The 27,293-nt window shown below is 39.0% G+C and overlaps 5 protein-coding genes and 1 pseudogene across 11 annotated transcripts; 3 read left to right on the top strand and 3 right to left on the bottom strand.

Moving 5' to 3' along the window:
• LOC140873534 (uncharacterized) overlaps nucleotides 1-8,287 on the top strand; it is a 23,012-nt pseudogene extending 14,725 nt beyond the window's left edge.
• On the top strand, nucleotides 7,615-13,912 carry LOC140873511 (protein FAR1-RELATED SEQUENCE 12-like). Of its 6 annotated transcripts, none has more exons than XR_012148064.1 (4): nucleotides 7,615-7,876; nucleotides 8,771-8,873; nucleotides 9,245-11,852; nucleotides 13,830-13,912. XR_012148064.1 is itself a non-coding variant. In XM_073276670.1 (4 exons), the coding sequence occupies exon 4, from the start codon at nucleotides 9,253-9,255 to the stop codon at nucleotides 11,545-11,547; it is 2,295 nt and encodes a 764-aa protein (XP_073132771.1). In that variant the 5' UTR covers nucleotides 7,615-7,876; nucleotides 8,214-8,527; nucleotides 8,771-8,873; nucleotides 9,245-9,252; the 3' UTR covers nucleotides 11,548-12,249. The 6 variants fall into 6 exon arrangements, 5 of the variants coding, with proteins under 5 accessions (XP_073132771.1, XP_073132773.1, XP_073132774.1 ...); XM_073276670.1 differs by lacking the exon at nucleotides 13,830-13,912 and adding an exon at nucleotides 8,214-8,527 and having other exon boundaries at nucleotides 9,245-12,249; XM_073276672.1 differs by lacking the exon at nucleotides 13,830-13,912 and adding an exon at nucleotides 8,214-8,348 and having other exon boundaries at nucleotides 9,245-12,249.
• On the bottom strand, nucleotides 12,372-16,199 carry LOC140873514 (glutamine synthetase leaf isozyme, chloroplastic). Of its 2 annotated transcripts, none has more exons than XM_073276677.1 (14): nucleotides 16,109-16,199; nucleotides 15,355-15,631; nucleotides 15,192-15,231; nucleotides 15,008-15,111; nucleotides 14,881-14,929; nucleotides 14,650-14,756; nucleotides 14,411-14,498; nucleotides 14,066-14,194; nucleotides 13,893-13,967; nucleotides 13,624-13,677; nucleotides 13,516-13,553; nucleotides 13,260-13,419; nucleotides 12,901-12,961; nucleotides 12,372-12,721 (listed from the first exon to the last, which is right to left on the bottom strand). In XM_073276677.1, exons 2-14 carry the CDS (start codon nucleotides 15,609-15,611, stop codon nucleotides 12,582-12,584), a joined length of 1,302 nt encoding a protein of 433 aa, XP_073132778.1. In that variant the 5' UTR covers nucleotides 15,612-15,631; nucleotides 16,109-16,199; the 3' UTR covers nucleotides 12,372-12,581. The 2 variants fall into 2 exon arrangements, with proteins under 2 accessions (XP_073132778.1, XP_073132779.1); XM_073276678.1 differs by lacking the exon at nucleotides 16,109-16,199 and adding an exon at nucleotides 15,891-16,035.
• An 871-nt stretch (nucleotides 16,200-17,070) lies between these two features.
• LOC140873523 (uncharacterized) lies at nucleotides 17,071-19,838 on the bottom strand. The gene is made up of 6 exons (XM_073276691.1): nucleotides 19,614-19,838; nucleotides 18,863-19,099; nucleotides 18,590-18,701; nucleotides 18,335-18,509; nucleotides 17,947-18,187; nucleotides 17,071-17,608 (listed from the first exon to the last, which is right to left on the bottom strand). Exons 1-6 carry the CDS (start codon nucleotides 19,786-19,788, stop codon nucleotides 17,304-17,306), a joined length of 1,245 nt encoding a protein of 414 aa, XP_073132792.1. The 5' UTR covers nucleotides 19,789-19,838; the 3' UTR covers nucleotides 17,071-17,303.
• Nucleotides 19,839-20,460: 622 nt separating this feature from the next.
• LOC140873535 (uncharacterized) lies at nucleotides 20,461-21,038 on the bottom strand. Its single transcript, XM_073276703.1, has 2 exons — nucleotides 20,692-21,038; nucleotides 20,461-20,566 (listed from the first exon to the last, which is right to left on the bottom strand). The coding sequence occupies exons 1-2, from the start codon at nucleotides 21,036-21,038 to the stop codon at nucleotides 20,461-20,463; spliced, it is 453 nt and encodes a 150-aa protein (XP_073132804.1).
• A 5,077-nt stretch (nucleotides 21,039-26,115) lies between these two features.
• Nucleotides 26,116-27,084, top strand: LOC140873536 (uncharacterized). Its single transcript, XM_073276704.1, has one exon. The coding sequence runs from the start codon at nucleotides 26,116-26,118 to the stop codon at nucleotides 27,082-27,084; it is 969 nt and encodes a 322-aa protein (XP_073132805.1).
• The last annotated feature ends 209 nt before the right edge of the window (nucleotides 27,085-27,293 follow it).

Below are 27,293 nucleotides of genomic sequence, written 5' to 3' on the forward strand. Positions count from 1 at the left end.
AATCGTTAAAATAGTGGGAGTGAGATTCATAAAATAAATTTCGCCTATTTTATGTCTTAGTAAATTAATTAAACAATCACTGATAATTGTCTGTTTCTTTTCAGTATTTCATAAAGATGAATTCGCGTAATCCACTATTCTCTATCCTCGAACAAAATAAACTGACTGGCGCAAACTATACGGAATGGTTCCGTAAGTTGAAGATTGTCTTGACCTCGGAGAAGATGCTCTACGTGTTAGAAAAATCTCCTCCGAAGGAAGCACCAGCTGACATAAGTCCGAAAGAGTTGGCCAAACTTGATAAATGGTGGGACCATGATATCAAGGCCAAATGCTATATGCAAGCCTCGATGTCTGATGAACTCCAGAGGCGATTTGAGAATACCATGAATGCTGCTGACATTCACGTACAACTAAAGGAACTTTTTTGGGCTCAATCGAGAGCTGAAAGGTTCGCTACTGTAAAAGAGCTAATGACGTGTCGCATGCGTGAAGGGACTTCGGTCCGTGATCATGGGGTACGAGTGATTTGGCTCATACAGAAGTTGGTAACGCTTGATTTGGTGTTGGAGCATGAACTCAACGTTGACTTATTACTTCTATCTCTTCCTTCTTCGTTTGACGGATTTGTGGTGAATTTCAATATGAATAAGATAGAGGCCTCCCTTGAAGAGATGGTCAATATGCTTGTAACATATGAATCCACTTTAAAGAAGGATAAACCGGCTTTCTTGGTGGGCTCCTCTTCTTCTGCTAAGAAGGGGCCAAGTACAAAGGGTAAGAAACGTTCTGCCCCACCCAAGAAAACCGAACCCGAGAAGAAGTACAAGACAAAGGCTTCAAACATGGAAAAGTCCAAGGATGTTTGCCATTACTGCAAGAAGCCCGGTCATTGGAAACGTAACTGCAAGGAATATCTAGAGCAGTTGCGAACTGCGAAGGGTATGTTCTATATTGAAATAAATGTTTCACTTAATACTTCTTGGGTATTGGATACCGGATGTGGATCTCACATTTGCAATGATTTGCAGGTGATGACAAGAAGTCGCAGGCTTAGAATGGGTGAGACCCAGCTGAGGCTCGAAAATGGTTCCAGAGTTGAAGCTAAAGCTGTGGGAGATGTTTATTTAATTTTGCAGAACGATTTTAAGTTACTTTTGAGAGATGTTTTATTTGTTCCAGATTTGATTAAAAACATTATTTCTGTTTCTATGCTTGATAGAGATGGTTATTCTTGCAATTTTGTGAATGGGATTTGCAATATTTACAAGAATGAATGTTTGATTGGAAATGGACAACTTGAAAACGATCTATATAACTTAAAATTAAAAGACGTTCCAATAAATTATGTTGATAAACCGGTAACAACAAACAAAAGGAAAATCGATAGTCAAAACCCAGCAAACCTTTGGCATGCTAGGCTAGGTCATATTTTCTCAAGGAGGATGAACAAGCTAGTGGGAGAGGGCATATTTGATATGTCTGATATTAACTCTCTACCTACTTGTGAGTCCTGCCTTAAAGGAAAAATGACTAAATCTCCTTTTAAGGGGAAACCTGAGCGTAGTCAAAATCTGTTGGATTTGATCCATACAGACGTTTGTGGTCCATTTAGAATTGGTACTAAATTTGGCCACACCTACTTCATTACCTTTACTAATGATTATTCAAGGTATGGGTATTTATATTTAATGAAATATAAGTCTGAAGCATTTGAAAAGTTCAAAGAATTCAAGGCTGAAGTAGAAAACAAGCTAGGTAAAAGTATTAAAGCACTTCGATTGGATCGAGGTGGAGAATACTTAAGTACCGAGTTTTTGGACTATCTGAAAGAGAATGGGATTCTCTCTCAGTGGACTCCTCCTATGACACCACAGCTGAATGGTGTATCGGAGCGTCGTAATCGAACTTTGTTGGACATGGTTCGATCCATGATGAGCTTCACTGAGCTTCCACCTTCGTTTTGGGGCTATGCGCTTGAAACGGCGGTATTGTTATTGAACAACGTCCACACTAAAGCAGTGGACAAAACACCATACGAGTTATGGAATGGCAAAGCTCCTAAGTATTCGTACTTGAGGATTTGGGGATGTCCTGCTTACGTGAAGCAGACAGTGGGAGATAAGTTGGATAGTCGATCCACCTTATGTTATTTTGTAGGGTATCCGAAGAATTCAATCGGATATTATTTCTATCATCCTGCTGAAACAAAGGTGTTTGTTTCAAGGAATGCCACCTTCTTGGAGAAGGAGTTCTTATTGGATAAGAAAGGCGAGATGATGGAACTCGAAGAAATTCGAGAAGAACCCGAAATACAAAATAATGATCCTACACCTCAGGAACCATTGATGGACACGCCTATACCTAGAAGATCCGAGAGGACTTCTAGACCTCCTATTCGATATGGTCTTCTTCTTGAAGGGGATCAAGATGAACCCGACATTGGATGTGATCCAAGAAACTTCAAGGAAGCAATTTCTGATGCGGATTCAAATTTATGGCTTGAAGCTATGCAGTCGGAAATAGATTCGATGCATACAAACCAAGTTTGGTCTTTAGTAGATCCTCCCGATGGAATTGTTCCAATAGGGTGTAAATAGATCTACAAGAGAAAGCTTGGGCCTGATGGTAAGGTATTGACCTACAAGGCATGATTGGTGGCGAAAGGTTATACTCAAAGACAAGGAGTTGACTATGATGAAACCTTTTCGCCAGTTGCAATGTTCAAGTCCATAAGAATCCTTATTGCCATAGCTGTTTGGTATGACTATGAGATATGGCAAATGGATGTGAAGACTGCATTTCTTAATGGAAACATTAAGGAAGAGATCTATATGACGCAGCCTGAGGGATACACATCCATGGGAAGCGAGCATAAGGTATGCAAGCTTCAGAGATCAATCTATGGTCTAAAACAAGCATCCAGAAATTTGATGAAACAATAAAGGATTTTGGTTTCATCAAGAACCCGGAGGAACCATGCGTGTACAAGAAAGTAGTTAAGGATGCTGTGACATTCTTAGTACTTTATGTTGATGACATCCTACTCATTGGGAATGACGTAGGGATGTTGCAGTCAACAAAGATATAGTTATCAGGTAGATTCTCGATGAAGGATTTGGGTGAGGCATCCTATATTCTAGGGATACAGATCTATAGAGATAGATCTAAGAGAATGATAGGACTCACTCAAGCAACCTACATCGACACCATATTGAAACGGTTTTCAATGGATGGGTCCAAGAGAGGACATCTACCTATGTGTCATGGAGTTTCTCTATCCAGGTCTATGTGTCCCAAGACTGATGAAGAGATAGAGAAAATGACACATGTACCATATGTGTCAGCCATTGGTAGTATCATGTATGGGATGATATCTACCAGACCGGATGTAGCATTTGCTCTGAGTGTCACGAGCAGATATCAAGCTAATCCCGGTCAAATGCATTGGAAAGCCTTGAAGGACATTCTTAAGTACTTACGAAGGACTAAGAATATGTTCATGGTATATGGAGGAATAGAACTAAAATTGGAAGGCTATACCGACTCTAGCTTCCAAAGTGACGTGGATGACTCGAAGTCAACCTCTGGATTTGTGTTCATGCTCAATGGCGGTGCTGTCTCTTGGAAGAGTTCCAAGCAGGACACCACAGCGGATTCCACCACTGAGGCAGAATACATTGCAGCATCAGCTGCTGCTAAAGAGGCCGTTTGGATGAGGAATTTCGTCCAAGAGTTGGGCGTTATTCCGGAAGTTGTTGGTCCAGTCCCGGTGTACTGTGACAACACGGGTGCCGTTGCTCAGGCAAAGGAACCAAGGTCTCATCAAAGATCCAAACACGTACTGAGGAAATACCACATCATCCGGGAGATTGTGGAAAGAGGAGACATCACTGTCGAAAGAGTGGCCTCTGCAGACAATATCGCTGATCCACTTACTAAGCCCTTGCCAGGACCATTATTTGACAAACATCGCGAAGCAATGGGTCTACGTAGTATGACTAGTTGGCTTTAGGGCAAGTGGGAGATTGAAAGAGTGGGTGCCCGGTGAGCCAACTTGTGGCTAAGGGCTTTGATGACTCTTTGTATAAACAATCTTTTGTTTAATATAATTTACACTTTTATTAATGGCAATGACTTTATCTTTCTTCATATTGTTATATTGTGATATTCTATTGTTGTTTTGATAAAGACCTTGAATATACTATAGTGTATGTAAGATGTGGTAGCACATGGGGATGGCTATCATGAAACACATCTTATAGTCACTGTATATTCTAAACTGTTCCTAGTCGATTGAGCCGTCCGTTAATAAGGATAAGGATCACTCGAGATTGAGACTAGCATTTGCGATGCCGAGTACCACGTTTCATTGGTATGGAACATAGAGATGTTCGAAGCATGCAAATGGATATTCATACGATGAATGATCGAACTACCCTATCCGGACTTTCCAAGTGGTTATCACTTATCGAGTGGATAAAGTCCGCGGTTTTAGTTGTACACCATTAGTCCTTACTACTTGAAACATCATTGAGACTCTATATACTACTAGTACTGTGCTTTGACTCGTTTACCGACTCTATTGGGGTCATCAGGTGTCGGGATTGGGTACAGTTACAACACATATAGGAGTCGATGCTTTGTTGTCAAGGATTCACCACATACTTGCGAGTGTGGATATCCTATGCGATCTGAGGAGATATTAGTGTGACGAATCTCTGGCCAGAGTACAAGATGTGTTTTAAGAAATGGTTTCTTAGTAGCACATGCGATGTCACTATTTGATCTTCAAGATGTATTGCATAGTTATCGAATCTCGAACGACTCTCGATTTACCAATGGTTGTTGATTCGATCGGGATATATGGATGAAGGGACCGTATTGTACGCTAACCAAAATCTATTGGTTCTTGTAGGCACTATCAGTGATACCTAGGGAATCATGGGGCGATGTTGCTAGGCGCTCTTACCATGATTCGATGGGCAAGTCGGAAATTGTTGTTCCGAGTCACAAGGAGTTGTGAGCCCACGGCTAGCTGTATCCCTGAACCATTGAGGGTCACACAGAGTAATGGATTTTTTAATCCCCGTTGAGATAGTTAAATTTAAAGAGTTAAATTTAATGAACAAAGAAGTGGGACTTCTTATTTAAGAGTAGAGGAGTAAGATTTCCTAAAATGACATAGGGATGGGCATTTTTGGAAATCACTGAATTCGGATTCAGAAAAATGTATCTTGACTTTAAAAGGTGCAGAAATGGTTTCTGTGAACATTGGTAAAATTGGTTTATCAATCTGAGTCACGATGAATTTTATATTAATTTCTGAACATGCGGGTTTTGCTTGTCAGACTTGAACTTATGACTAATGGGCCCTAAGCTGTTAGCAGCCCACATTATAAATAAGTTATTGCAGTACAGAAATTACACAACACAGGTCACAATTTTCGAAAAACCCTAGTTTTCTCTCTAAAAGTGGCCGCCCCTCTCCCCTCTGCTCGGGAAAAATCCAGCCTGTGAATTTTGAATTACAGTCTGGTTTAACGGATCAAATTCGTTAATTCTCTTCGTAGAAACTTTTGATAGATTTTCTAGTGCAATCTATCAGAGGGATTAAATCTCTGTTCGTGGACCTGATTGAAGAACAGTTCGTCCATCAGTTCCAGGGATATACAACAAGAGCAGAGCAATCTGTTGGTGTCCATAATCTCGATTCGAGATTGGAGGTAAAAATTTATAATTGTTATTTAATTTTTACACACACAATTTAATCGTAAAGCTTTGATACCCATTATGGAATCGTTCCATATAAAAATTTTAAACTTTCGCTGCACCGGGTATCAATTATGATTGATCTGATCACCGTTCTCCAACAAAATTCTCACCAATCTTAGGGGTCATCGAATAAATGAGCCAAGATATGATAATGTTGTTCTTGGCATTCCAAATTTTGAATTTGGCCTCACCGGAAGCGGGACACTTCGAGGCACACGAGAGATAATCCTCCTTTCCCTTGCCGCATATAAACATCTTGACGGACTGAGACCATTGGAGGCAGTTCTGGCTGGTGAGTTTATGGCACGTGATGTTGGAGAAAGAAATGGCGTCGGGAAGAGGCGACGCAGTATGGGTGGGCGACGGCAGTTTGGGCTGTGTATCGTCATTGAAAGAAGCCATACTGCCGACCGAGAACAAGGCTAGGGTTTGCCTGAAACTTCTGATACCATGTAGAATAATATAGAAAGTATTGTAGAGAAAAATATTTTCTCACTTGATTAAAGAATAGATAGTACAACCTAATTTATATGACTAAAGTAAAGCTAAATTAAAGAAAAGAATCTACTCCTACTTTAACATGATTATATACCAATAATACAATATTGAGAATCCTAGAAATAAGAAATAGAATATTCAACAATATGTCTTTTTGTTTTCAACATTAAATAAAAATTTATATGTTTTTAAATTTTATACATTTAATAATTCACTAACTGGAATAAAATAAAATAAAAAAATGAATCACAAACATAAAGAAAAAAATAAAATAAAAAAAGAAAAAATTCATATGAATTTTTTTTAATAAAATAATTGTCCAAATGCATTCTTAATTATTTTTTTACTTTAAAATTGTTGTGTTTTTTTCTAAAATAGTTGTCCAAACATATTTTCAACTATAAAAACATTTTTTTTTCAAAATAATTGTCCAAACACATATTAATTAATTTTTAAAACAATATTTAAAATATTTTAAAAAAACTTTCATAAAATATTTTTGAAGTAATTGTTCAAATGGAGCTCTACTTTTTTCCATTTTAAATTTTTAATTACAGTCTGTTTTAATTTAACGAAAATAAAAAAAATTAATTGTAAAATAAAAAATTACAAAAAATGTAACGTTTTCATAAAAAAATCACAAAAAATTTTGGAAAAGCGAATTTTTTTAATTAATTTCTCATTTTGTCCTGATTTAATTAATATTTTAATATAATAAAATAATTGCATAAATAGTTAATGATATTAATTTAACGGATTATTCTATGTTATATTTGAAGTACTTTTTTCCTCATGATGTGGTCAAATATCAACCATTGGATCATCAAGACATATGTCAATTTCCATAAAAATATATGGGTCATACGTGATCTAATGATATTGAAATAGGGGGAGAAACACTCCCGGTGTAGCATAGACTAACCCTTAATTTAACAACGATAAATTGCTAAAAGAGTAGGAAATATAAATTAAATATAAAAATTAGACTATCTAATTGGGATGGATAAAAAATGAAATATAATCGAAATGAGTGGGACGGAGATAAATCAATTAATATCATTTTTAACAAGAGAACGTAAAGGGCAACAAAAGAGGAGTTTAATACATGCCGCGCGCAAGGCATTACCCTGCGGGGTGATGTGTAACCCCATGATTGGTCAAAATTAGTGGGTCTCACATTACCCACTAATTTTAACCAATCATGAATTGTCATGTCACACGCAGGACACTATCCTGCGAGTGTACTGCGGGTAGCATCTGCTCAACTAAAAGAGGATATAGGCAGATTGCAAGTTAATGATTTTAGTTTTGTTAATTAATTAATTAATATAATAAAATTGATAAACCATAGCTCTTCCTGATCGCGGCAGAGCCCCACATCTTTCCCCATTTGAAAATTAATAAATTGTTGATTATTTTGCTTATTTTTTCCTTTGATTAATCATATTTTTAGCGTAAAATCTTCGGTTTTAGCAATCGTTTTATTTGGAGTTGCTAAGCGGGCGAGTGGTTCAGTGGCTTGCTGAAAGTTTTTGTGATAGTGATTTATGTGGGTCGAAACCTTTGTTTGGGAGTTTGATTCTGCCCCTTCTGCATGCGTTAGGTAAATCCCTATTTGCTTCTTGGTTTTGATCCGTTTTGCTTCATATTTTCTTGATTTTTTTTACTTGGGAACTGAAAACTTTGGATTTTCAACTCCTTTCTGGTAGGTACGCGACTATTTGTGCCTAAATTGTGGACTTTGATAGCTTATTCCTTGTTTTTGGTGTTCTTCATTCATTTCCAAACTTTTGATCGTTACGGTTCTCTGTGCATTTCTTCCCTTTTTGTATGTACTCAAGTGGTTGGTTAGTATTTAGGAATGCGGTTGATTCCTTTTGAATGTCTGCCGATTGCTGAGTCTATGGCTGTGATGGTTATTATTGATATTTTCCTGATAGGGTTTGACTGGGAGGAGAGGAGAAATGCAAATGGTGGCTTTGGAATCTACTTAGTGCATGAATTCATTGTGTAGTTTATTCTGTGATGGGATCTAATTCACGGGGTTTATGAATCTGTTGCCTTTTTTCCATTTTGTATGTTAATTTATGAACCTATTTTGTATTATTGATAACAATCGTTACTTCTGCGAGATGGATGGTGAACGGGACTTTATTTTAGTGGTGGGTGACACGGAATGAACTCCAGTTTTAAATTGTATCACATAAAAAGCATCATAGAGTGTTCGGGCGACTTTACTCCATCCACAATTTCAGTTAACCTCCTGGCACCCAAATCAGCCACCCTAGTTACTAATGTTCGATTTCACCAACTATATTCGATGGTCGTTTCAGTTTATTCCCTGTTGCACTTGTACATTTCAGTTAACCTCCTAGCATCCAAATCAGCAACCCTACTTTCTAAAGTTCAATTTTACTAACTATTTTGATGTTAGTTTCAGCTTATTCCCTGTTACACTTGTAAGTTGATAATATTGTCATTATTGTGTGCTGAGCAGATATTCGTCCTGAAAACCTGATGGCCAGTTTCGGCTGATATACAATCTTGCACACTCTATAACAGATTTCAGTTTCTGAGGATTTCAAATCAGATGTAATTTGGTATGTGTCACTAAACCCTATGACCTCTCTGGAATTAGGTTTTTTAATGCATCAGCATCTAATAATTTTGTCAATTTGTGTCTAGACTAATATTCTGTTCAAAATCATGATGTTGAACTTTACTAAGGTTTTGTTGCTTTAGGATTTTTTTATTTAGTCCTTATTTCTTACTTAACACCGTCATGGTTCCTGCATTTATGTGCTTTGCTAAGGTTTGTTTAACCTTTTGAGATAATGTTTATGTTTTCATCTGTGCGTGTTTTCTCTGTGATTGAACTCATTTTTCAAAAGCAATCTAGTGTGAGACAAGCTTGAATATGTATGCACATAGCATATGTTGCTTTTATAATATTATTTGTTGACATTTGCAGATATTGATATGAATTTGGAGTTGCTGGGAAATATCATGACTGTCAGGACAAAGCCACCACCTTTAGTTAATGGGCATCGGAATGATGGAGAATCTAAGATGGAACCTTATGTGGGGTTGGAGTTTGATTCGGCTGAAGAGGCACAAGAATTTTACAATATCTATGCCAGTCAAGAGGGGTTCAAAATCAGGACCGGGCAGCTTTATAGGTCCAGAGTTGATGGTGCTATCATTTCCAGGAAATTTGTGTGTTCGAAGGAGGGTTTTCAGACGAACTCAAGAACTGGTTGTCCGGCTTTTATAAGAGTGCAGAAGGTAGATTCTGGGAAATGGGTCTTAGCTAATATAAAGAAGGAACACAATCATGAATTTGAAGTCTCTGGAGAACGTTGTCCACCACAGGTACAGAGGAAGAGTTTTCCAACTCCACGATCATCAGCAGGTGGAGCTAGTAGGACAGGAATTAGATCATATGATAATGATGATCTATCTGATGTTGATGTAAAAAGGCAAAAAAATGAAGGCATGGATGAATATGTAGGGTCCTCTTGTGAACCTTACAAAGGTCTTGAATTCATTTCTGCCAATGAAGCGTACAAATTCTACAACACTTTTGCTGCTACTGCTGGGTTCAAAGTAAGGATCGGCCAATTATTCCGCTCTAAACATGATGGATCAATCACATCTCGAAGATTTGTGTGCTCAAAGGAAGGGCGTCAGCATCCTTCAAGGGTTGGCTGTGGAGCATATATGAGAATTCAAAGACAAGAATCAGGAAGGTGGGTGGTTGATCGTCTTCAGAAAGAACACAATCATGAATTCGGCAGTCCGACAGCTCCTAGTGGATCAGTGACTCTGGCATCAAAGGAATATAGAGAGGGAGGAAGCAGTGTTTTGGAAAACTTGGATCTGGTTGAAACTAATGGGGGCCTCAGCCTTGTCAAACGAGTTCATGAAAGCAAAATTGGAACTGATTGGTATAATATGCTTCTTGAATACTTTCAATCTCGGCAATCTGAAGATACAGGGTTCTTTTACTCTGTGGAAATCCGTGATGGAAAAGGTATGAATATTTTCTGGGCTGATGCACGATCTAGGTTTTCCTGTGCGCAGTTTGGAGATGCAATTGTATTTGATACAATATATAGGAGAAGTAATTATTTGGTGCCATTTGCTTCATTTGTTGGTGTCAACCATCATCGCCAGCCGGTTCTTCTTGGTTGTGCTTTGATTGCAGATGAATCCGAGGAGTCGTTTACTTGGATCTTTAAGGCTTGGCTTACAGCAATGTTGGGACGTCGCCCATTGTCGATAATAGCCGATCAGGAGACAAACATTCAACGTGCAATTGCGCAAGTTTTACCTGGGACACATCATCGATTCTCTGCCTCGCAAATTCTCGCTAAAGAGCAGGAGAATTTGGGTGCATTACTCTCCATGAATTCCGAGTTCAAATATGAATATGAAACTTGCATTTTCCAAAGTCAGACGGCCAGTGAATTTGATTCTGCTTGGAACATGATTATGAATAAATATAATCTGAGAGAGAATGCATGGCTTAAAGAGATGTATAGAATGCGTAAAAGTTGGGTTCCCTTGTACATAAAGGGAACGTTCTTTGCTGGAATCCCAGTGGATGGAAGATTAAAATTGTATTTCGGCACACTTTTGACAGCAGAAACACCTCTGAATGAATTTGTTGTGAGGTACGAGAAAGCTCTGGAAAATTGCCGTGAAGAGGAAAGAAAGGAAGATTTCAACTCATATAATTTGCAAGCAGTTTTGCACACCAAAGACCCAATAGAAGAGCAATGTAGAAGCCTTTACACAGTCACAATGTTCAAAGTTTTTCAGAAGGAGCTTCTGGAATGCTACAGTTATGTTGGAATAAAGATAAATGTTGAAGGATCCATTAATAGATATCTCGTGCAAAAGTGTGGAAATGGTGATGAGAGGAACACCATCGCCTTTAATTCATCGAATCTGAATATCAGTTGTAGCTGTAGAATGTTTGAATTTGAAGGTGTTCTTTGTAGGCATGCTCTGAAGGTGTTCCAAATAATGAATATAAAGGAGCTTCCATCTCGCTATATCTTGCATCGATGGAGTAAAAATGCAAAGTATGGTATACTAAGAGATGCTGATTCAGGAGGTGGCCTGCAAGATCTTAAACCTTTGATGCTGTGGAGTTTAAGAGAAGAGGCTCGGAATTATATCGAAGCTGGAGTTGCATCTTTAGAAAGATACAAACTTGCTTTTGAGATCATGCAGGAGGGTAGAAGGAATTTCCGTTGGCAAAATTAGCTAAAATCTCCAAAGCAGGTTAGAGTGGTCTTGTCATTCTAAGAAAATATTCATCTGCTCTTTAAATGCGGTTAACTCTACCGTCCTGTTCTTGTTTTGCACAATTTCAGCCATGTCACCGTGATATCACTGATTGTAACCTTTTCTCTCTCTTCTTTATAAACAAATCGGCTGGCTTGATTTCTATCTCATATATCATCAATCTTGAATATATTATCAGTACAGAATGTATCGTGTCAACCTCATGTGCTGTTTTCCTTCTCATTTTTGGATGCAAAGGCAAGAAACATGTTTCTTAAAAAAAGGTAAGAAACATGTCATGTTAATCTGTATATAGTCCAATTTTTTTTTGCATCCCATCTTACGGTATTTTATTTATCACTGTTTCCTTTCATCGTTTGCGACCTTTCCCGTGGTATTTTTATGTGTAAATTACATCAAGCAATCTGAGTGGTGTTGCGTAACATAAGCACTCATTAAAGCTCGAATAATCACTATACTCCCTCACAACGATGTTTGTGGAGTTGCAATAAACCTAAAAAGTAGTGTTAACCACCCTGTGACAGGGTGTCTGTTTCATTCTAACCTCAATAGTGCTTATGTAACTGGAGTTACAATAGACCTAAAAAGTAGTATTAACCACCTTGTGACAGGGTGCCTGTTTCATTCTAACCTCAAGAGTGCTTATGTAATTAGATTAAGCTTCATGAGACGCCAATATAATTAACCCTAAGAATGCTTACTGTTACAGTGCGATTAGCAGGGAATGGTGAAAAACAGTAAAGGCGATGTTTCTTACTCTCAATAGATTATGTAACCGAATAAGAATGAAGTTGAAGATCAAGATATTCCTGTAAACCAATCCCAACAATACAAGTTTAAGGAACTTTTCGCACATTAACATGATCCTCATTTTAATCCCCTATTTACAAACATCTTACATAAGGTATCAGTCAACAGCGGAACACAATTTTGCACCTTGATCCCATAAACCCTGTTTAACTCCATTCCATTTTGCTTGAATATCCGATGGCTTAGACTTTCAATGAGAGCTTTTGAGCAGCAAGAGCTTCAGCTTCAAGAGTTGGCTCCCACAAGATTGTAGTTTCAGCAAGCAGTGCAGTCACAGTGTATGGGTCCATGTTAGAAGCTGGGCGTCTATCTTCCAGATAACCTATCAGAAAATAATAGTTTACATTTGATATCAGTTTATATTTTTCTGAACCTTAGGACTGGTAGATGTTACCATGGGTTTATCTTTAACCTGAAAAAAACTTAGGCCTAACTTTGTTGCTAAATGAATTCTGTATCAATTTGCTTTAGCTGAGGTAAATGTAGGGTGTCTTTTAGTACCTTTTCCATTCTTCTCAGTGTCACGCCCCACACGGATTGAGCATCCACGGTTGGCAACACCCTGCATATAATTATAAAGCAAGATATGTACGAATTCAAGATGGAAATTTTGCTGGTAAAACATTTGGTTTCGCGATGCTTAAATCATGGATCGGAATCATTTGCAATGGTGTAGGCATGGCACTATAGGTATCCAGTGTATCATATGTAATTTGAAGCATACATACCCAGGATAATTTGTTCCATCTTGTATGAATTCAAGATGGAACTTAGCATTTGGTTTCACAATGTTTAAATCTTGGGTTCGACTCATATGCAACGGTATAGCACCATACGGTATGTAATTCTAGTACACGTACCCAAGAAAATGTGTTGATACTGGCTGTTTCATGCTTGCCTGTTAACCTTCTCTCGTTTCCTTCTCCATAAGCACTTATATGATCTTTGTGGCGAAGCGACAAGTTCAAAATCGCTTTCTTGATTACATCGAAGCCTCCTTCTTCCCTCATACTTTTTGTGCTGAAAAATTTCAACAGATTGTTCGATACTCGTAGCCAAACCAAAGAACGTCAGCATGTTGAAGAACTGTTTAAGTTTAATAAAATCAACGAATACCTGTAATTGGTGTGGCATCCTGCACCATTCCAATCACCCTGAATGTTCCATCAAGAAACTACTTTAGATTTTCTTGCTTTTCCCAGGAAGAAAACATATAAACGGTACCTCTATTGGTTTTGGATCGACCGAGAGAACGACTCCTGCTTGTTCTGTTATTCTCTGGATAGATGACAGATCCAAAAGTATTAGAGTAACACATTTGTTCGTGTTGTATATTTGGTTAAATATCATATTTACATAAATCACTAATACGGGGATTGTCATGCTTTCTCGCACTTCCCCTGGTGTCTCTGGCATTCACTTTGTTAAAGTTCATCCATGGAGAAAAAAGGAAAATCTCCATTCGACTCCATCAAGAAACAAGAATGGTTTACCTCCAGAAGGTATCTCGCGCACCAGATGTGATCTCCGGCTTCAATTCCAACGCTGGGACCCACTTGAAATTCCCACTGCAAGATGCATCATCAATCAAGGACCAATCCTGTAACCGGAGGACTGAACATACATTTTATGTCCGGTTCTGAAACACGAAGCTGGGGAAAGATACCTGTCCAGGCATGACCTCTCCGTTGGTGCCACTGATATTTATTCCTGCATACAAGCAAGCCTTGTAATGAGCATCGGATATGTCGCGACCAAATGACTTGTCTGCCCCTGCTCCACAGTAGTAAGGTCCCTGGACACAAAACATTAGGATCAGTAAGCGTCTCTAAATTCTAATGTAGCATTTTTTAACTGAATCCTTGATTTATAATCACAGGCTGTTGCTTTGAACCAAAGAAAGTGTCCATATAAGGAGCCAAGTTCATGATGGGGCGAAGCCTGCTTATATGTCACCTAAAATCTTTTCAGGTACTATGTGGAGAGTATCATTCTGGAAAGATGACAGTACCTGAGGGCCAGGGTAACCTCCGACCGGCCAGCCCAATGGCCATTTTACATTGTTTTGGAGTAAAGTGTACTCTTGCTCAATGCCATACCTAATTGCAGACAGCCAAATATTAGTGTTTCGATAACAAGCTATCGAGTTTTTTTTTTTGCTCAGCTTGTACTTATCCATCGGAGGAATGTCTGCTGCATTTTATTTTTGGATAAAAGTCCATAAGATTGTCAAGTGTCGCAAGAAATTACCATGGAATTTCGGCAACCACCTTAGGATCACTGAATATCTGTGCAGCTTTGTGGCGCTTGTTTGTAGGAATAGGCTCACCCGCCGGTGTATATGTATCACAGATGACCTGTTTCATTCCACGACGTACATGTACGACAAACAAACCTTAGATCCACGTAGCAACACACTTCAAGAAACTAGGAAGCGGAGCAGCAAAGTGAATCCAATGACGGCCAAATTGATGGACTCACCAAGATGTTATTGCCACCACGGAATGGATCCTTAAAGATTGCTTGAGGGCTGCATTGAAAAATGATTGTGTCAGGTTTTCATGAGACTGTTTCTGTAATAGTTTAGCTTTTACTGGATGATATTTACTATAGGATGACTTCACTATCTTCTCCAGGGGCCTGCCCTGTGCTTGATCCATCATAGTTCCATTTTGGTAGCTCGGAAGGGTGCTCGACTGGCTTTGATATTGTCTGAGAAATTAACATGGAAGAATGGTTAACCGCAAGTAAAGTTCTGCATAAATCAAGAAGTATATCACTGTTTTCTTTACCCTTGATTTACTACGCACGTCAATTCCAGATCCTCCAATCCTGTAAAAACCAGCAAAATATAAGATAATGTCAGTCGACCCGAGAATGCGAGCTAATCGGTTCAGCACAAAGTAGTAGCTACTGAAATCTATTGTGCCGAATTTTGGCATGCAGAAACCGTACCAAATATATTCAGCAATGATCTTATCAGTGTACGGCGTTACGTCCAAGTTTAGGAGCTGTTTGAGACGGTTGATGGTGCTGCCATTTTCCGACAAGGTGGCAAAGACCTTAAATTTGGTCGAAGTTTTAACTGCCACTGTCTTGTTTTGCTTCAGAACAAATGAGCTCACCATCTTTGCATTCAACAGGCTTGAATCTGCCGAGTTCTTCCCAAATCTCATCTGCCATTGCGCTGAAGGAGCCAAGATTTGCGCCATTCCACACCTTAATTGTTTAACTGAGAAATTTCAAATCAGAACAACTTAGGAAGTTTTTATAGCATTCATGTGCTGTATATAGATTGCAAATTCTCTGATAAATTGCATGTAGATGCCATGTGAGACCTTTGATTTACAGAAAACTCGAGAAAATAAATAACCATTAGTTTTCGCAGACGGTATGAATGAAATAGACCTCAGAAAATATGATTTCAGCTAAATTATGCAGGAGTACGTGGCCATGTGGGTTTACTTAGTTAAATTAACTCTGTTTCTTACAGAAGTTTGAGTCCCAGATTGCCAACCACTGTCCAAAGTTTCCAGTAGTGTGTAAAAATCCCGCAAAAATGGATTAAAATCTTCATATAAGAGTCGAGTCGACATGCATGCACAGTGTAAGATTCATGCTTAATGCATGGATAACATTTGATTCCATCTGTTAAAGAAGGCTCCTGATGATCAAAAGAATAAATGAAATTTGCATGAAAAACACATACCTAAAATCCAGAGAGAGAGAGAGATTAATAAAATAAAATAAAATATACTAGTATATATATATATTGATAGAGAGTTTTTATATATATTGTTTAAAATTAAGAACCCAAGGTGGTGTATTTAAATGGGAAAATAGTGGTTGGCTTTCGATGAGTTGATAGGGTTGGGTGTGTGGAGGAAAATATTCTTGGTTACTGTCCCTATTCCGTCACCAACCAACTTAGCAATGTAATAAACCAACATTTTAGATAAGGCTTTCTATGTCTCACATGCGCAATAGGATAACTCATACATATATATATCGCCGATTCCAATGCAAATTCAAGCTTCCTCCAATGGCAAAATTGCAATTTTGTCCAAATGGTGTTTTACTCACGTACACATCTCTCAATTTCGGACAAGTTTACCCATTTTTCGTTGAAAATACTGTTGAAATAACACTGTACACGTGAGCATCATGGCAACTCAACACCACATCAATGTCATGTCAAAGAACCAAAATTACCAAACAAAAAATTTAGTGACTGAAATTGAAAAAAAAATTTAATGACTGATTGAAATTTGACGCCCGATGAACCAAAATCACAAATCAGCAATCACACTCAACCAAAATTACAATTTTTCAATTTTTCCGTGGCAGCCGAACCGTGTTAAACATTTCGGAAATAACTTAGCCTAAAAAACAAAACTCAGTTGATTTAGGGATCATGTCTAGTTTCACTTGTGTTTTTCATCCTTTAATTTTGTTCCGCATTTTCCATAAGCACCGAGTCGAGAATTTCTTTAAACCTCTTACTTCACCTACATCCCATTCAATTGTTCTTCGATCATTCCATAAAGTAGCAAAACCACATCAAAACTAAATAACAAAGTTCAATTGTGGCAGGGGAAACCGTTCGTGACTCCGAAAATAATGGGTTCTCACGTCATTGAAAAAAAAGGAAAAGACCTAAAGACGGAAAAAAAAAAAAAAAAGGCAATTTGTGTGCATAATTATCGTGTTTATATATACATGTACAGACTGAGAGTACAAGACACACCAAAAGTCAAAAGGAGAAGCCACGCCAGAAATTTTAACATGTAATGAACATTTGCATATACAAAAAACAAAGCAGCACATCACTGTTTAGAAACTTGGCACACCACATTGCAAGTCCACGCATACTGATACTAACATCTATACATAATAGCAAAGATTTAGTAGAATTCACGATCAGGGAACAGCAATGGAGCCACAAGAGACCACATATACAATCCAGCCGTGACCCACTCGGTACAGATACGAACCCAAACTGAAGTCCAACCGATGTCTATGAGGTCAGCATTTTCTGAACTGCTCGTCCAACCAGAAAGAAGCATGGCTGAGTACATGCTAGCTAGAGCAAATATCAGATGAAAGAATGTGTAAGAGTAAGTAACTGGTCGTGCTTCTGAGTCCTTCCCTTTACCGGATCCTTTCCCGGATTCAAGTTCGTCCGAGCCTAGGAGAGGTTTCTTGTCATCTGTCACACAATGTTCCAACACATAAATTTTATTAAAAAAATGTATATGTAAAAAATTAAAAATATACATTTTCGCCCCAAAGTAATAATTGAGGAAAGATTTGAACATGGTAAGAGAGTATCACTTTAAAGAATAAATTTGAAATAAAGAAATATAATATTTGCAAATGAGACATTATTAAAGAGGTAAATATGACATTTGCAGTCATGTGATTATAGGATCATGAATGATAATTAAAAGTGAGCCAATGGGTAAAGTTAAAAAAAAAAAAGAAAAAAGAAAAAAACACATACCATGAGCATTAAAAATTATTAAGATTTTCAGCAGGTTTAAATACCTGCTCTGGGTGAACTTGGTGGAGACAAAAAGGTTGTCGAAGATCCAGCTCGGAGAGCAGAATATAAAACTGAGAGAACTGTAGTAAGCATACCCAGAATAAGGGTACTCAAAGTTACAGCTTTTGACTTGTTGTGGAGACCATTGCATACATATTCTATAGGTTCACTAGAGAGCCCAGTATAACAAAGGTACGCGCAATAAACGGATATCACCGAAGCAGGCAAGAGGCTGCCGCTAACCTGTCGAAATCAAAGTTCTTACCAATTGAAAAATAACAAACTACTGTTTTCCACCAGGTCGTGCAACAGGTTTGTGTTATTTATATCGAAAAATTCTCGAAATTTAAGTTGAATTAACGTCATAACATACAGAAACGAAACATTTACCTTGGGATGTAACGCGACAACAGCGAAGATAAAAGCAAGAATGATGGTCATCGAGAGGAAAAAGATATTAAGGCCACAGTCATGTCCGGAAGGGTTAAACCAAATGAATAGAATTCCCGAAAACGTAAATGCAGCAAGATAGCATGCTATTGATACTGCAAGTAAGGCAACATACCTGAAAACAACAAGGACATGGTTATCAGCAGACCAAAAAACCCAGGATTAAAAAGAGGATATGATTTTTATTTGGACTACCATATTTGCTCATCTTTGGCTACCCATGAATCGTTCCATGAATGTGTGGCATCTAATAATATTATGACTTGAACCAATAAGAAGGCCCCGGCACCAAACTTCGAAATAAATCCTACACAAACCAAAAGTTTTCTCTCGACAGTCAACAAAATGTCACCATCAGATAAGTACTAGCAATCTTGATAAGAATTGTAAGAAAATATTATAAATATATTAGCTAAACTTCCACAAATGAAATATGCAACATATTGCAAAAAAGAGATAGAGGCTAACCATATATCGATATGATGGCATTCGGGAGGAAAAACATGAGGATAACCAACAAAGTCCAAACCAGCATCTTCGCAATCCATCCACCATGATGCAATGAATCACGTTTGTCGTTTTGATCCTTCACTCCGATCATTATGAGGGCTAGTATTCCAAAAAACAAGAAATTCCCCAAGCTGACACGAAGAACAGCTTGCATTTGAAACCATTCGTTTGAGAGGTTGTCTGAAGTGTTTATCCCTACAAGGTACACCAAAGATCATACCAGCGTCTCAGTCTGAATGCGTGAATGATGATCTCAAACCAGGCAACTCATGCATGTATGTACTGATCAAGAAACAAAAGTTGGATACTTTAAAGAAGAAAATCAGGACCATGCACAAACATTTGATGCAAATCGCAATAACAGCTACTTTCTCCATTACAAAGTAAGCATAAAATTCGATTCAATGCCATGGAAATTTGAACTCGATTACTGATACATCATACATGAATTCCAACAATCTCATGTACACATAAACAAGACACTGAATAAATAAATTAATTTATTCACACATCTTCAAAAAAGAACATAAAACTGTCATCATTCAATCATTTTTTTCAACACACACAAGGAACACCCACTTGCAAAAATGCCAAGAAAACTAAAGTAAACCCAAAAACAAGCACGATACAAGAACACTGATCACCCTAGCTCGAAATCCCCCCAAAGAACAAAACTTTCCCCCCTCAATTTCGATCACAACATACTCACAGGAGCATTTTTTAAGCAAAGGTGCAGCTACTTCTCTAAGAACCCAAGACACGATCAAAGAGAAGCCGAAGAGTCCACAGTATGCGATTCTTGCAGAGCGCTTGGTGATACTGGACGCCACCGATGAACAGAGGCCGCAAGTCATCGACGCACAGCACGACGCGAGGCACGACATCTCTCTTCCGATGTATGCAAGAAACTAGCTACACACACGTGGGATCTTGCCCTTCAACTTTCTGGCTCCTTTATATTTTTATTTATTAAATATAAATATAAATAATATAATAATCAAATAAAAATTGTTTTAAATTTTACAAAAATAAAGCTGGAAACCAATAACTATATTAATTATTCATTGGAAATAGAATGTGTGTAAAAAATTGAGGTTGGATCGATTGCTTAGCTCAAAAATTGTAAACTAAATTTTGACACTTTTAGAATTTAAAATAGGGTTAATTGCATATCACCTTTCTGAAATTTCGATATTGCTAAAAATTCCTTATGAAAAACGAATGATATATTAACTCCATGTGTTTTTAAATCTTGAATGCATACATTCTTATGTTTTCAAATTTTAAGTATTCACTCCATGTTTGTACGCGTTTTAAGGGGTGTTTGTGCTAAAAATTTGAAAATACGAGAAACTAACAGTTATAGGGTTTTTCAACAATCTCGTGATTTCATATGAGTAATGTATGAAATTAGCCATATAAAATAATGTACGGTTATGTTTGTTCTCTTTGATTTTGTAGCTCTTTTGTTTTGTTTGGTATTTGTTAGCATGAATTTTTTTTTTAAACTAACACTTGATAATATTAAACCAAGTCCGGAAAAATTACATTGGAAATCAAAGAAGGAGACGGAGTGACCCATTTGGCCGATCAGTCAAAGAAACAGCTTTTCTAACCAAGGCATGAACCACCTGATTCGCTGATCCATACGCAAAAGAAAAACTACAATAAGAAACATCCTTAGAAAGGATTCTGATTCCACAACAACATGCGAAAATCCTTTGGTCTTCATCCAGCTAAGGGCATCTCTAATACAAATAGCTTTAGCAGTAGTTGGAGAAAATTACCTCCTCAAAGTACCATAAATAGCATCAATCACCAGTCCATGAGAATTTCTTAGGATGCAATCAAAACCAATATACTCTTCTCCTTCGAACACCACAACATCTGTATTACACTTCAAGTAATTTGCTGGTGGTGGTTTCCAAATAGTACTGTGAACAAACTGAGGAGTTTGCTGAAGAGGAGCAGCAGACATCGAAGCTGCCTTCCACTGATAAAGAAGCTGGATTGCTGACTGGAAAATAGAAGTTGCAAGTTGACTTCTACCATTCCAAACTACATCATTTCTATTCTGCCAAATAAACCAAAGAACGATACAAGCAAATTCAATATCTGATTGCTTGAGACGCATTACCATACTATTCCACCACTCTAAGATAGAATGAGTGATTGGCAGATTACTCCCAATAGAAGTGAGACTTCAAAAATTTTGAGCAAGAGGACAAGCAACTAATGCATGAAATTCATCTTCTGGTTCATGACGACACAATGAACACCACTCAATCACATTCATCCTCCGAGTTAAGAGAGCTTTTTTCGTTGGCAGACAAGAGGAGAAAAGTTTCCATAGAAAATTCTTCACTTTAGCCGGCACTTTTAGCTTCCACATAAACTTCCAATCAAACGGTGTTCTTGGGGCGATGGCATGAATGAACTCATCATTTATTATTTCCAGAACTTGTTCGAATCAAAGGGAGAAGGTACTCAAAACCTCATACCCCTATGTTCTAAACGTCTAGACATGATCAGGTTCAGATCCTTTCGCAGCATTTTGTTGAGCATGAAGTTAAGACAGCTTTATATTCAATGCATCTGGATAAATCGCCAAGGCCAGATGGGATGAACCCTAGTTTCTACCAAAACTTCTGGGATATTATAGGTACTCATGTTACCTCTGCTTGTTTGGATTTCTTAAATCGTTGCTATTTCCTAGAGAACTTGAATGACACTTCTATTGTATTGATCCCAAAAAAGAAGCGGCCTGAAATTATTTCTGATCTTCGCCCTATTTCCCTATGCAATGTGATTATAAAATCGTTTCAAAAGTGATGTCTATAGATTGAAGAAAGTGATTAAATCTATTATTTCGGAGCAGCAGAGTGCCTTTATTTATGGGAGGAGTATTACAGATAATGTTATTATTGCTTTCAAAATCAGCCATTATCTTAAATGCAAATGTATAGGCAAGAAGGGGGTAGCATCTCTTAAGATAGATACGTCGAAAGCATATGATCGAGTTGAATGGCATGTCTTGAAATCTATGATGATTAGCATAGGGTTTCCCTCTTAAATAGGTTAAGATAGTGATGTTGTGTGTGTAGTAGCCCAGTTCCATTTTATAAGATTAAGTGATTTAAAAGGATAAAACATGATTAATAAAATTTCTATTGGATTAATAGAGTTGAAAAATGGATCCAAAACGCTCGAAAATAGCCCAGAGGGTCCGGAGTTAAAGGACAGATCGGAAACACCGAACCATAGTTCGGAGGCTCTGAACTGCATTGAGTTCGGAAGCTATGTTGCGTTTGGAAGAAGAAGGGATCGGAAGCTCCGATCGTTCCCAGCCAAGTATCAAAATAGTGAGGTTAGAATATGATGTCATCGGTGGAGATCGGAAGCTCTGATCTGAGTTCGGAATTTCCGATCTGTTGGCAGGAACACTTGTCAAAGATGCATGTTACATGGTTATTGGAGCATATCGGAAGCTCCGATCGTAGAGATTGGAGGTTCCGATCGTGGCCTATAAATATGGAGTCGAAAGCCTCATTTCATTGCTCATTCCAGCTTCTTCAATCTCGTTTCTTGTGTATTTTGGGGATTTCTAGCCATATTTGTCGAGTAGCGGGGCCTTGGCGAGGCGTTCAGAAGTCATAGCAGAGTTTTGCCCAAGTTATGGGGCAATCGACTTCAGCGGACTGACGACGGACGGAGGTATTTCCGATATATTATTAATATTAGGGACTATGCAATAGCTTAGTTAAGGCTTTTAGAGCAAGTTTATAATGCATGGGTATTGTGCATTGTAGTGCTGGTGATAGGCTTGGAACCTAGATGGATGCTTCTAGGACTGTCTTAGTAAGGTACAGAAGTACTGTTCGAGATATCCAGGCTGAGTATGAATGTATTATGTGTTGCATTGATTATATGGCATGATTTTGTCTATATATATATATTATGACATGTTATTATGCTTCATGCATGAGCATCTTGAGCTTATATCCTTGAGATATCATGTAGTAGGGTGTTGACCCTATCTTGTTAGTGGATGGTTGGACACGTGGACTCGTGTCAGGTCACCGTTATTCCACTATCGGGTATGGGAGCCACCTCCTGGTGCGACGAAGAAGAGTGCTACATACCCAGGGCCTATATTTGTTATTGATCAGATATTCTTGACCTCGATTCTTGGTACCCGCACACTTGTATTCATGCTCATGTAGTATTTGTGTTGAAGTGTGCTTCTATCAACTCGATTGGAAAAGAAGAGATAAGGGATCAGATCGAAGTACAGTGGTCAGATGAGCTCAGTGATCAGATGAGTTCATAGTCAGATCAAGCACTGGGATCAAGTCGAAGTCGACGGGCAGATGAGTTAAGCTAGCAGATCGATTGCTCATGGAGTTTGGAGCTTAGTGCAAAGAAGTAGATCAAAGCAGATCAAACGTGAGGGCAGATCTATTGCATCAAGCTTCGGATAGCTTATTGGAGTTGGGCCATGATTGACTTAATGAATGGGCCGGAACAACTCGTTGACCTAAAAGCCCAAGAAGAAAGTCGGTGTATTTTCTCTATATAAGCAGATGGAAGCCAGCCATAAACATAACAGAAAATCAAATTCCTCAATCTTCAGAAAAGAGTTTGAGAGAGAAGAGAAGGGAGAATTCAGATAGAGAGAACTGTGGCGTAGATTGTGACGAGAAAATTCAAGGATTTAAATCTTGAATTGAGTCTGTATCTAGCTTGTAATAGCCCGGTTCCATTTTACAAGATCAAGTGATTTTAAACATGTTAAGAAATGACATATAATTTTAAAAGTGGCAAAACGTGTTTAAGGAGACATTATTTGGTGAAAATAAGTGGAAAATCATATCAGAAACATCCAAAATGGTAGGAAGGGTCCCCAGGGTCTCAGACAGTCCAGAAGCAGCCAAACGAGTTCGGAAGGACCGAACCAGAACGTTGCATCCAAACCAAAACGTTGCATCCGATCTCGAGAACATTGTGTCTGTTCTACTGGCTGGATAGGTGTCAACGAGATCATGACACGTGGCTGGACGGTGCAGAACGTTACGTCCGATCTCGATAACATTGCGTCCGTTCTGCTGGTTGGATAGGTGTTGACGAGATCATGACACGTGGCTGAACGGTGCAGAACGTTGCGTCTGATCTCCAGAACGGTCGTCCGTTCTCCGTCTATAAATAGGGGCTAGATTTGCTCATTTTCAGCAGTTCAGAATCCTCTTCTTCACCCATATGGCTCTATTTTAATGCCTTTTGGGTACTCTTATTTTAGAGTTGGAGTAAAAAGTATATATTTTAGTATATTCAGACAGTGTCTGATATAGTAGCAGAGCTGTGCTTGAAGCTGCGGATTTGCAGCAGGGTTATGCCCAAGTTGTGGGGCATTCTCCATTAGCGGGCTGACGACGGACGAAGGTATGACTTTGGTTCCCTATGGTAAATAGGGAGTAGGCTATAGTTTAATTAAGGCTTTTAGAGCCTGTTAGTTGATGTTTGGCATGCTAGATTATGTATTGTAGTGGTGTATGGTAGGCTTGGACCTAGAGGGGAGCTTCTAGAATCTGCCTTAAGAGAGGTACGGAAGTATTATTCGAGATATCCAAATTGAGTATGCATGTTGATGCCCCTAAAAAATATACGGGTCTAACCCGACCCGAGCCCAATAATCCATATTTTTGGAAGTATATAGTGAGGCCCATCTAGTCTTATTTTATGAAAAGCCCAGTCTGGGATGGCTCTGTTAAGGAATGGGCTCGTGATCATAAATTCATGGGCTTGAGCCCTAACCGGTACGGGTGGAGCCCGACCCGGGCCCAAGATGGGCTCGGTATCTAGAACCTTCTAGTCTTCTCGGATACATGAAGATCTGCAATAGATAAAGACAAATATCTTATGAATCCAAGATTTGATATGATTTCAAACTCATTAATTAGAGCCCTACTTTAACACATATTCTACCTTGACAAGGTAACCTACCCCTCCAAGCCCCTATAAATACAGGTATTTCCTATGGCTTTATACATTCATCTCTTCTATTCACTTCTTGTTCACACACTCACGCACGCATATTCTCTTGTTCTTACTTTTAGTCAAGCTCTTTTCACTTGAGAGCACTGACTTAGGCATCGGAGGGGTCACGCCAAAAACACCTTCGGCGCCCCCTAATTTTAGCTTCTGTCTGTGCAGAGCATTGTCGTGCCCGACCCGACCCGCTTTGTGGAGGATTTGGAGATTCGCTCTACCAGACCGAACCCGAAGGAAAATTTCGACATCATCAATTTGTGCCGTCTGTGGGAATTTGAAGAAACAGATTTAAGATGGTTGGCACGAATAGAGTAGATACAGAGATGGAGCAACTGGTTGCGGCCGCTGTTGAAAAGGCAATGGCTTCAAGGGCGGCCAATCTCCCTCCCCCACCACCAGATCAGAACGCACAATTAGAGGAGATAAAGAAATTGAAAGAAGAGATGGAGCTTTTGAAGAAAAAACAATCCAGATATCTAGCCATGCCAGTTCGGAATATTCCATTCTCTGCCGAAATACTGGAGTCCGAACTCCCCAAAAATTTTAAATTCCCACATGTGGGAGAATATGATGGAAAAGGAGACCTAGAAGAGCACTTGTCCCGTTTCGAGAATGCCGCACTGCTGCACAAATATTCTGACCCGATCAAGTGCCGAGTTTTCCTCAATACCCTGATTGGGCCAGCGCAGCAATGGTTTAACCTACTACGACCGGGGGATATAAAGGAATTCAAAGATTTTAGCAAGGTCTTTCTACACCACTTTGCTAGTAGCAAAAAACACCCTACAACTACTCTTAGTCTTTTTGCTATCAAACAGCAAGGTCAAGAAGATTTGCGCACATATATTCGACGGTTCAGCGCTTTGGCCCTGGAAGTACCTACTGCTACTACTGATCTGCTCATCAGCTCTTTCACCCAAGGACTTGCTACGGGGGATTTTCTTAAATCTTTGATCAAAAAACCACCATCTACTTACGACGAGCTGCTTGCTCGGGCGGAAAAATATGTGAATTTAGAAGAGATACAAGTTTCCCGGTCGAATGGGTGGACGGACAAGCCCTTGAGTCCAAAGAATGTTAGAACTCCTAACACGCCTCGGAGAGCGGGACCAGTTCCTTGACCTGAGCTGCTTGGGCAATTCACCTCTTTCACCCCCCTAAGGATGAGCAAGACTCAAGCCTTCCAAATATGCGAAGAAAAACAACTTTTACAAAGGCCCCCGTGGAGCAAGCAGGGGCCTCGCAGGCCAAAGTCAGACAAGTACTGTGACTTTCATAATGAGTACGGGCATAATACCAATGGCTGTCGACAATTGGAACAAGAAATTGAGAGAATAATTCAACAAAATCCGAGGATAAAAGACATCATAGAAAAGCAGAACGGAGGATATCAATCGAATAAGAGGGGTCGGGATGGTTCCGAACACCTAGGACCCAGACAAGGACCCGAGCCACCACGGGGCAACTTTCAGCGCGCGAATCCAAATCAACCGGGTAACAATCAGGGGCCACCCCCACCCGCGAGAGGAGTCATTAACATGATCTCCGGAGGACTAACAGATGGAGATTCCAATAGAGCAAGGAAAACGAGCAGTAGAAAATTGAGCAACATGGAGATAGCCGACCATATGGTTAGAACAGGCCCGACCCTTTCTTTTGGTCCGGATGATCTTAAGGGCTTGTCAGATACTACTCATAATGATGCACTGGTTATTCGAGCTCTGGTCACTAATTACGATGTGGCCTGGATTTTTGTGGATTCCGAAAGCTCGGTCAATGTACTATTTCAAGAGACCATAAATCAGATGGATTTAGGAGAGTATAAGGTAGAACCAGTGGTGACATCGTTGTTCGGGTTTACAGGTCATGCCATCCGACCTACTGGACTGATCAATTTACCGCTCACTTTGGGAAAGGACCGTACAAGCAAAACACGGATTGGCAGTTTTATTATCGTGGATGCACCCTCTGCGTACAATGCTATCTTGGGAAGACCGGCCATGACTATCTTCATGGCCGTAGCATCAGCATTATATCAAAAGCTCAAATTTCCTGTGGGTAATGAAATTGGCGAGGTTCAGGGAGATCAGAAGATTTCTCGCAAGTGCTATGTAGAAGAAGTACGGATATAACAAAAAGCAGTCAAGGTTGGCCATGATGACCGACCCGGGCCTAGAGGCCCGGAGCAAGTAAACTTGTTAGAAGAAAATACCCCTATGACTGCAGAAGAATAATGCAAAGAAATTTTGATTTGCCCTCCGACTGGGTCAGTCAGGGTGGCAAGGACGATAGAAGCCTCCCTCAAAGAAAAACTGATAAATTTTTTGAACGAGAACAAAGA

This window comes from Henckelia pumila, unplaced genomic scaffold, assembly GCF_033568475.1.
Source record: "Henckelia pumila isolate YLH828 unplaced genomic scaffold, ASM3356847v2 CTG_627:::fragment_1, whole genome shotgun sequence".
In the NCBI taxonomy this organism is placed as follows: Eukaryota; Viridiplantae; Streptophyta; class Magnoliopsida; order Lamiales; family Gesneriaceae; genus Henckelia; species Henckelia pumila.

Excerpts from the sequence above, each read along its gene's own strand:
- LOC140873535 (XM_073276703.1), bottom strand. The coding sequence starts at position 21,038 with ATGCGTCTCAAGCAATCAGATATTGAATTTGCTTGTATCGTTCTTTGG. Across the intron at positions 20,567-20,691 it reads ATTTATGGTACTTTGAGGAG|TTTTTCTTTTGCGTATGGAT; the intron begins GTAATTTTCTCC and ends TTCTTATTGTAG.
- LOC140873514 (XM_073276677.1), bottom strand. The coding sequence starts at position 15,611 with ATGGCGCAAATCTTGGCTCCTTCAGCGCAATGGCAGATGAGATTTGGG. Across the intron at positions 13,968-14,065 it reads GAGAGGTCATGCCTGGACAG|TGGGAATTTCAAGTGGGTCC; the intron begins GTATCTTTCCCC and ends TGCATCTTGCAG. Across the intron at positions 13,420-13,515 it reads GGATGCCACACCAATTACAG|CACAAAAAGTATGAGGGAAG; the intron begins GTATTCGTTGAT and ends GAAATTTTTCAG.
- LOC140873523 (XM_073276691.1), bottom strand. The coding sequence starts at position 19,788 with ATGTCGTGCCTCGCGTCGTGCTGTGCGTCGATGACTTGCGGCCTCTGT. Across the intron at positions 18,702-18,862 it reads TGCCATCATATCGATATATG|GATTTATTTCGAAGTTTGGT; the intron begins GTTAGCCTCTAT and ends TGGTTTGTGTAG. Across the intron at positions 17,609-17,946 it reads ACCAAGTTCACCCAGAGCAG|ATGACAAGAAACCTCTCCTA; the intron begins GTATTTAAACCT and ends ATTGTGTGACAG.
- LOC140873511 (XM_073276670.1), top strand. The coding sequence starts at position 9,253 with ATGAATTTGGAGTTGCTGGGAAATATCATGACTGTCAGGACAAAGCCA.
- LOC140873536 (XM_073276704.1), top strand. The coding sequence starts at position 26,116 with ATGAGCAAGACTCAAGCCTTCCAAATATGCGAAGAAAAACAACTTTTA.